At 48.3% G+C, this 9723-nt stretch overlaps 1 protein-coding gene across 1 annotated transcript; it reads left to right on the forward strand.

Annotated features, from left to right (window-relative positions):
- Nucleotides 1–614: 614 nt before the first annotated feature.
- On the forward strand, nt 615–9122 carry kat8 (K(lysine) acetyltransferase 8). Its single transcript, XM_086186230.1, has 11 exons — nt 615–1023; nt 4133–4207; nt 4282–4460; nt 4536–4589; nt 4673–4837; nt 5356–5445; nt 5522–5662; nt 5912–6005; nt 8200–8350; nt 8454–8608; nt 8755–9122. Exons 1-11 carry the CDS (start codon nt 711–713, stop codon nt 8817–8819), a joined length of 1482 nt encoding a protein of 493 aa, XP_086042356.1. The 5' UTR covers nt 615–710; the 3' UTR covers nt 8820–9122.
- Nucleotides 9123–9723: the final 601 nt, after the last annotated feature.

A 9723-nucleotide genomic window follows, 5' to 3' on the forward strand; every position in this document is an offset into this window, starting at 1 on the left:
TCCCCGCCAGAGACCATAATTGAAGAACCCTCTTGATGAGATTAGAACTGGAACCAGTCCAGCTGACCACCACACAGAACTGTAACTCCTGCAGTGCTTTAAGACAACAATTCCTCCGACATTCCATCAATGTGACAGTGTTTCCCTTTCCCTTTCGGCCATTTGGAAAGGTGTCAGGCTGATCAAACAGCTAAATCAAATGTGCACCTGTTCATTTGTTTGTATTTACATTTTTCCATTTATGGTTATGTTTTGTTCATTTTTAAATCATCATTTTGTGTTAAATAATGGTCTCTATTTTATTTTTACACTGCTATACATTTTTTTTTATAACCGATGAGGATGGTATGATTGTCAGATACTGACACTGATCGTTTCTTCACTTGGCATCTAAAAATCATCACTTTTTTTTTCTTCTTCCTCAACAAAAGGATTACATGAAACCCAGCTGCATGTGACCCCTGACCCCGACTCTACTACTACTACTTCTACTACTACTACTACTACTAAGAATAATATCAAGCATGTCTAGTATCTGGCCGTACTCACTACACAGGATCGGTATCATCAACATTTGAACCAGTCTATCGGTGTGCTGTCATAGGTCGTAGCGGTCCGCCGAGAATCTCTGGGTCTCTGTCATCTCGACGCCATTTTGACGTTTTGTTATGTAGCACCGCCCCCGCGTGCTGATGTTTTTTTGAAACGATATGACCGGCGTGACCGAATTCCACAAGAGCTACGACAACAGCAAGGACTCGGACATCGGGATGGACGTAGACATGGACTCGAGCCAGCTGGAGAACGACCGGGGAGAGCTTGACTCCAGCATCCCAGCTGCGTGCTCCTCGAACGGCAGCGGCGGGGAGGAGGACGAGGCGGAGGCCGCAGGCCGCGTCAGAGAAGCCGTGGGCTGTAGCAGTCAGCTCACCCCTGACCGAGGAGGGGTGCTTGGCAGGGAGCAGGAGGTGTCGGTGGAGATCGGGGAGACGTACTTATGTCAACGAGCCGATAAAACATGGCGTGAGTGGAAGGTAGTGTTGGTGCTGGTGCTGGTGCTGGTGCTGGTGCTAGTGTTGGTGCTAGTGTTGGTGTTAGTGTTAGTGCTGGTGCTGGTGTTCTGTTAGCGCTGGTGCTAGTGTTAGTGTTAGCGCTGGTGCTGGTGTTAGTGTTAGCGCTGGTGCTGGTGTTAGTGTTAGCGCTGGTGCTGGTGTTAGTGTTAGTGTTAGCGCTGGTGCTAGTGTTAGTGTTAGCGCTGGTGCTGGTGTTAGTGTTAGTGTTAGCGCTGGTGCTGGTGTTAGTGTTAGTGTTAGCGCTGGTGCTGGTGTTAGTGTTAGTGTTAGCGCTGGTGCTAGTGTTAGCGCTGGTGCTAGTGTTAGTTAGTGTTAGCGCTGGTGCTGGTGTTAGTGCTAGTGTTAGCGCTGGTGCTGGTGTTAGTGTTAGTGTTAGCGCTGGTGCTAGTGTTAGCGCTGGTGCTAGTGTTAGCGCTGGTGCTGGTGTTAGTGTTAGTGTTAGCGCTGGTGCTAGTGTTAGCGCTGGTGCTAGTGTTAGCGCTGGTGCTAGTGTTAGCGCTGGTGCTGGTGTTCTGTTAGCGCTGGTGCTAGTGTTGGTGCTAGTGTTAGTGTTGGTGCTAGTGTTAGTGTTAGCGCTGGTGCTAGTGTTGGTGTTCGTGTTAGTGCTGGTGCTGGTGTTCTGTTAGCGCTGGTGCTAGTGTTAGTGTTAGCGCTGGTGCTAGTGTTGGTGCTAGTGTTAGCGCTGGTGCTAGTGTTGGTGCTAGTGTTAGTGTTAGCGCTGGTGCTAGTGTTAGCGCTGGTGCTGGTGTTAGTGTTAGTGTTAGCGCTGGTGCTGGTGTTAGTGTTAGTGTTAGCGCTGGTGCTAGTGTTAGCGCTGGTGCTAGTGTTAGCGCTGGTGCTGGTGTGAGTGTTAGTGTTAGCGCTGGTGCTAGTGTTAGCGCTGGTGCTGGTGTTCTGTTAGCGCTGGTGCTAGTGTTGGTGCTAGTGTTAGTGTTGGTGCTAGTGTTAGTGTTAGCGCTGGTGCTAGTGTTGGTGCTAGTGTTAGCGCTGGTGCTAGTGTTGGTGCTAGTGTTAGTGTTAGTGTTAGTGTTAGCGCTGGTGCTAGTGTTAGTGTTAGCGCTGGTGCTAGTGTTAGTGTTAGCGCCGGTGCTAGTGTTAGTGTTAGCGCTGGTGCTAGTGTTGATGCTAGTGTTAGTGTTAGCGCTGGTGCTAGTGTTAGCGCTGGTGTTAGTGTTAGCGCTGGCGCTGGTGTTCTGTTAGCGCTGGCGCTGGTGTTCTGTTAGCGCTGGTGCTAGTGTTAGTGTTAGCGCAGGTGCTAATGTTAGTGTTAGCACAGGTGTTAGTCTTAGCGCTGGTGCGAGTGTTAGTGTTCGTGTTAACGTTGGTGTTACAATTCTACAATTTCATTTAGCAGACGCTTTTGTCCAAAGCGACGTACAACACAAGAATTCAGACTTAATTAAGGAAAAGCCCATAGGAAGCGCAAAGGTGCTTCAGTTGTGATTTGGTCACAGGTACTGCCATCTAGTGGAAGAAGAAGTGTCGCCCCCTCCCCTTTTTTTTTTTTTTATAACAAACATACAACATCACACAACCCAGTTAGTGCTACATAGTCACAAAGTGCTGGGTCTTGGACCCTCTGACTGATTCTACCACAGGACAAAGAGGAGCAGAGTCAGGTTCAGTGCCTCGGTGCTCTCTGAACAATTGAGTCTTCAATTGTCTCTTAAAAGTAGAAAGGGACTCAGCAGAACACACAGAGTTCGGTAGTTGGTTCCACCATTTGGGAACAACAGAAGAGAAGAGTCTGGCTAGAGATTTGGAGCAGCGCTGGGCTGCAAGCACCAGGCGTCTTTCGCCTGCAGAGCGTAGTGGGCGAGAAGGAGAGTAGACCTGGATCAGGGATTCCAGGTAGGCTGGAGCCGTTCTTGGGATTGTTTTGTGAGCCAAGAGAAGTGCCTTGAATTTGATCCTGGCTGCCACTGGAAGCCAGTGAAGAGAAACCAGCAGCGGGGTGACATGTGCCCTTTTGGGCTGGTTGAAGACCAGACGTGCTACTTCATTCTGGATCATCTGCAGAGGCTTGAATGAGCCTGCAGGGAGGCCTGCCAGAAGAGAGTTGCAGTAGTCAATGCGTGAGATGACAAGAGCCTGAACCAGAATCTGTGTGGTCTGTTGGGTCAGGAAGGGTCTGATCTTCCTGTGTTAGTGTTGGTGCTGGTGCTGGTGCTAGTGTTAGTGTTAGCCCTGGTGCTATTGTTAGTGTTAGCGCTGGTGCTAGTGTTAGTGTTAGCGCTGGTGCTAGTGTTAGTGTTAGCGCTGGTGCTAGTGTTAGTGTTAGCGCTGGTGCTAGTGTTAGTGTTAGCGCTGGTGCTAGTGTTAGTGTTCGTGTTAGCGCTGGTGCTAGTGTTAGTGTATAATAATAAAGATAAATGTACTACATGGTTAAGAGAAAATAAAAATAGAATAAGATATACACTCCAATAAAAAGAGTAGTAGTAGTGCTGGTGCCAGTGTTAGCGCTGGTGCCAGTGTTAGCGCTGGTGCTGCTGTTAGTGCTAGTGTTAGTGCTAATATTTTTGCTGATGCTAGTGTTAGCGCTAATGTTATTGCTGGTGCTAGTGTTGGTGTTGGTGCTGGTGCTAGTGTTAGTGCTAATGTTATTGCTGGTGCTAGTGTTGGTGTTGGTGCTGGTGCTAGTGTTAGTGCTAATATTTTTGCCGATGCTAGTGTTAGCGCTAATGTTATCGCTAGTGCTAGTGTTGGTGCTAGTGTTATATATATTATATATATATTTTATTTCCAGAATTTTCTTGAAAACCTAATTGATGGAAACTGATTTTTATTTTACAAATCATCATTTGGATTGTTTGATTTAAAAAAATAGACAATGCTATACTCGCCTGCTTTAGTTACATTTGTTTTTATCACTTGTTTGAAGCTAAAGTTGATTTTTTTTTTATGATTTATAGCATCGCCGAACAGAAGAATGTCTTATGGCATGTTTATTCATCTTAACCACCTGATCAACATAAAGTATCTTTTTCTAAAAAAGTGAGGGGTCCTGAAGTCATAGAAACCTTAAGGGAGTTCAGTTAAACACCCTCATTTCTCCTCAGATGCAGCGGAGGTGATTCAGTCTCGACACAACGAGCAGGAAGGTCGAGACGAGTTCTACGTTCACTATGTGGGATGTGAGTCACACACGTCACTCATGGTCACGGTTGGATTCTCGAGCCCAGACTCACTTTCCCACAATCTTGTCCAGTCAACAGGCGCCTGGACGAGTGGGTGGGCAAGGCCCGGCTGGCACTCACCAAGACAGTGAAGGACGCCGTGAGGAAGAGCACAGAGATCGGTGGGGTTGGTGACTTGGGCGAACAGCCTGAGAGGAAGATCACCCGTAACCAGAAGCGCAAGCATGACGAGATCAACCATGTGCAGAAGGTGAAGACGCTGTCAGACATCTTGGAAGTGTCACTTATCAGTTGGTGATTTACCAGACTGACTTGTGCTTCACAGACGTACGCAGAGATGGACCCAACAACAGCGGCGCTGGAGAAGGAACACGAGGCGGTAAGGTCTTATTGGTTAGTGTGTATTTACTCTTCAACAGTTTGTGAAGTCATTAATGTTCCTCGCCATCCCACCTCCCACAGATCACCAAGGTCAAATATGTGGACAAGATCCAGATAGGAAACTTTGAGATTGACGCCTGGTACTTCTCACCTTTTCCAGAGGACTATGGGAAGCAGCCCAAACTGTGGATCTGCGAGTACTGCCTCAAGTACATGAAGTACGAGAAGACCTTCAGACATCACCTGGTCAGTCCCTTCGTGGAGGCATCAGAGTGATCATGGCGAGCTCTTCCCTGAACACCGCTGTCACTGTCATGGGTGCTCCTCGCCATTAGCCAGCCCTGCAGTAGCTTATAGGTTAATGCGATGCTCTGAAGGAGCTGATCTGGAGACAGTTCCTAACAACTGCTGTGTGATGTCATGAAGGTCCTCACTGGGGGGTCAGATTGAGCTGTGACAGCAGCACGCCACCTCACTAAACCGGTGTGCACAAACAATGGCGAGCATCTTCCAGTTGCTGCTCTTGGTGGAAAAACGATGTCATTGTAAAAGACAATAAAATCTTGTTGCCATAGAAACAGGACACATGCTCAGACTTCTCTGCAGGTCTGTTGATTACACACTAGTTGTAATGTCATCATCCATGGAGGTGTGGCCTGACCTCACCTCTCACCTGGAAGTGCTCCAATATTACTCTCATTTTGTCCTCCAGTGTAACATAATATGCATGTGTGAAACTTGACCTCTGACCTTTTTCTGTCCAGTCTCACTGCCAGTGGAAGCAGCCTCCTGGTAAAGAGATTTACAGACGCAGCAACATCTCAGTGTACGAGGTGGATGGGCGGGACCACAAGGTGAGTGGAACCTGAGGATGTTGGGTGTTTGTGATTCTGAGCGAAGCGCCAACGCGTCCCTGCGCTCTGTTCACAGATCTACTGCCAGAATCTTTGTCTGCTAGCTAAACTCTTCCTCGACCACAAGACGCTCTACTTCGATGTGGAGCCGTTCATCTTCTACATCCTCACTGAAGTCAACAAGCAGGGCGCACACATCGTTGGCTACTTCTCCAAGGTGAGTCTCAGCTGCCCAGGAGCAGGCTCAGGAGGCTCTTCTGTCATGGGGGCTGTTGGGGCTTCTGGAGCTGCTCCACCTGGAAGGTTCGAACTGTGGTTGTGTTTTGCCACTACATCATAAATTAACTGGACTGGACGGAGACTGTCCTGAAATAAGCCCTCAAACTTTACATCGCAGGTTGTTGACCGAAGTGGCTGTGAGGACTCGAGCAACGGTTCCTCTCACCTGACTGTTTGTGTTTTTCAGGAGAAAGAGTCCCCTGATGGTAATAACGTAGCTTGTATTCTCACGCTGCCGCCGTACCAACGCCGAGGCTACGGGAAGTTCCTCATCGCCTTCAGTGAGTCAGAACTAATCAATCACTGATGAGTGGATTTATTTTTTTTAGTATTCGTTGTGTGGAAGGGCATGCCCGCCTCTAGGGTCTCTTATTGTTCATTGTCCAGAGAACCAGCCAAAGGACCTGGTAACATCTGGTCTCAAGGTCGGTCCAGAGTGATCTTATCATGAGTGGTCACCCTTGTCACCAGGTGTGCAAAGCCTTAGTTCATCAGACAAACGATGGGAAATGGGCGAACGCTAAATCCCGCGCACACCTCGGCCTTTACCCACCTGGATGTGAGCGGAGACCACTCTCCGATTTCACAAACACATGATGGACATTAATGTCATAGATGCCGATCCAAACACAGGGACACGGGTCCAGGAGGGAGGGGAGACGGAGACAGGAAAGAGAGGGACAGAGATGGACAGAAAGGAGGGAGAGAGACTGACTGACTGACAGACGGACAGAAGAAGACGTGAACAAGATGGAGGGAGAAAGTCGAGCACAGAGACAGACAGAGGGATGGAGGACAGGAGCGTTAAGACACCCAGCAACAACAGTAGACTTGATGCCAAGAATCACACCTGCCAGCTACTGAAGCATCGACTTCAACATGAGGAGAGCATTGCAGTACTAGTAGTAATACTTGTACTACCAGCATGCTGGTGTTGATGATAGTACTACTAGTACCAGTACTACTAGTGGTAGGAGGTGTCAGCCTGAGGCTCTGCAGGTCTGCAGCCTCCTCCTCCAGCAGCAGCAGGCAGGGATCTGGGAGGTGAGAAGCACCAAGACTCAGAGGAAGAAGTTAAGTTAGGGAGAGAAGCCCAGTGCATCATTGGAGATCTGTGCCAGTCCGGCAGCAGAGCTAGGGGGCGGAGCTAACTGGAGCCCCCCTCAATGTCAGCTTTATCAACATGGTAAGTATTAAGACTATTCTTAAACGTAGAGAGGGGGTCTGAGACCGGGACTGGATGATGGTTCCACAGGGGTTCAGCCTAATAACTGGAGGCTCTATCTCCCATTCTACTTTGGGAGCCTCCAGGAACCAGCAGGAGCCCAGTAGCATCCCGGGAGTGAAGGGTTCTTGCTGGGTAGTAGGGAACTACGAGCTCTGTCAGATATGACGGTTCCTGATTGTTGAGGGCTTTGATTTTAGAAGAAGAAATCTAAAATTCTTTTGTGGCTCTGACGGGGCACCAGTGCAGAGAAGTGCCTCCTCTTGGCTGGAGAAGCTTTCTCCATGCTATGAAAAGGGGCTGGGCTTATTGGGGCGTGATAACAAAGGCTGGTCTTATGTACATCGTGATTGGTGAACTTGTAATACATCACACAGAAGGCTGGTTCCTACACTGTGAGGTTCACTGGGTTCTATGCTTTAGTTCTGCAGGTGATTATTTTCATATGTAGCAGGGCGACTGACCATTAGTGATCTGATCACACCAGGACACAAGTTAATAACAGCTGTGCACAGGGCCAGGAAGTGGAGACCCCTGCCCAGGGAGCTGAGACCCAGGCTAGTTAGCTTAGCACAATGACTGGTAGTGGGTGGGAAGTGTTAGCGTAGCTGCGTCTCTGCCTGCATTAATATCAGGAGGGTTGTGTGTAACTTTGGTGATGAATACCAGTTTAACATGAGGAGACGTTGTAGTGGTAGAATCAGACACGTAGCCGGAACTACTTTCCTGACTGGGAGCAGTGATTTGACGCAGCACCTCCAAAGCTCCACTGGAACTTGGGTCAACAGAACCAAAGGTTTGTTGAGGACTAGAAGAGCGACTGCTGCTACTGATGATGAGGAGGAGGAGGATTCCTGCTGGACACACCAGCATCCTGGACCTGAGCTAGCTGATGCTAACACTTCCCACCCACTACCAGCCATTGGGATAAGCTAACTAGCCTGGACCTGAGCTAGCTGATGCTAACACTTCCCACTCACTACCAGCCATTGGGCTAAGCTGACTAGCCTGGACCTGAGCTAGCTGATGCTAACACTTCCTCCCCACGACCAGCCATTGGGCTAAGCTAACTAGCCTGGACCTGAGCTAGCTGATGCTAACACTTCCCACCCACGACCAGCCATTGGGCTAAGCTAACTAGCTCGGACCTGAGCTACTTGATGCTAACACTTCCCACCCACTACCAGCCATTGTGCTAAGCTAACTAGCCTGGGTCTAGTAATTGTGTATGCGTCGCTTTGTGTTTGCAGGTTATGAGTTATCAAAGCTGGAAAGTGCCGTTGGTTCTCCAGAGAAGCCTCTGTCTGATCTGGGGAAGTTGAGTTACAGGAGCTACTGGTCCTGGGTGCTATTGGAGATACTGAGGGACTTTAGAGGAACATTGTCAATCAAAGACCTCAGGTACACACACACGCACGTACATAATCTCCTGTTAGAGGTCAGGCATGTAGGGTCACGTATGTTGCAGCTAATGTCAGCCCTGACCCTGACTGTTTTTCTGCAGCCAGATGACCAGCATCACTCAGAGTGACATCATCAGCACGCTGCAGTCGCTCAACATGGTGAAGTACTGGAAAGGTCAACATGTCATCTGTGTGACGCCCAAACTGGTGGAGGAGCATCTGAAGAGCGCCCAGTACAAGAAACCACCAATCACAGGTCAGCGAGTACGATTAGCAACATTACTCTCAGTTGTTTTCTCAGGAGACCTGTTATTAGTATTACCAATGGTACGGTCAGTAGTTCTTTTGAGTAATACTATCATGAGTAATACTGACTCTCACTGTGCTCCTTGTTTTCCTCAGTGGACACCGTGTGTTTGAAGTGGGCGCCTCCCAAAAATAAACAAGCCAAGTTGTCCAAGAAGTGAGAGGTGGGGCTGGAGGCAGGGTTAGAGGATTGGCTGGGGGGTGAATGTTGGGGAGGGGCCGGAGGCAGAGGCATCCCTGTCCCCCTCAGACCTCCATGTACATAGAAATCAGTCACATCTGTCAGTATTTTCTTACAATAAAGGTCAAAGCCAACGTCTGTTCCACCTCCTCTTCTTTGTTTCCTGATTCCAACACCAGCTTCAAATACTCCAAACTTTATTGACTCAAACGTTTTGTTCTTCTGATGTCATCATTCCAAACTGATACAGGCTTGGCAGCGTTCCATTCCTCTCTTCCAGGCTCAGCTGCTGTGTGTGCCGGCTCAGTTTCATAGAACCCAGCCATCTTGATTGTGAAGTGAGTTACAGTTGCACTTTCTGACGAGGAACAGTGAATAATTTAGTGAACCTTTATTACTGCAGCAGGAGGAACAGATTCAGTTGTGAACAAACGTTGGTGTTTTTTTCGTACCTTTTATTTTCTGTAGTTTTATTCAGGAGCTATTTGGAGTTCTCGGGACCCTGAAGGGACTTGGACAGAAAAACAAACTCATCCGAGCGTCTGATGAACACCACAAATGTCTCGTAGTTGGTTTGTTTGAATCCATCAGGTGAATGACAGTGAATCAGAGGTCTGACCAGTTGTTCCCCAGCGTAGAGACAAATGAACCGTTTCATGAGAGCACAACAAAGATAATGACATGTATTTGTGCGGGTCCGGACAGTGACTTTAATACCATGTCAGCATGTAACATTTGCATATTTGTGGGACCACGAGTTAGCAGCTAGGATGCTAACTATACTGTGCATTGCAGATTTGTCAAAACAAAAAAAAAACAAGCCAAATAATTGGGCTTTTTTTTTTAAGGATGTAGTGTCTCCAAGAGCCACTAGATGGTGCTGC

The sequence above is a fragment of the Aulostomus chinensis genome, chromosome 18, assembly GCF_037954235.1.
Source record: "Aulostomus chinensis isolate RoL2024-O1b breed Wild chromosome 18, RoL_Achi_v1.0, whole genome shotgun sequence".
NCBI classification, from domain to species: Eukaryota; Metazoa; Chordata; class Actinopteri; order Syngnathiformes; family Aulostomidae; genus Aulostomus; species Aulostomus chinensis.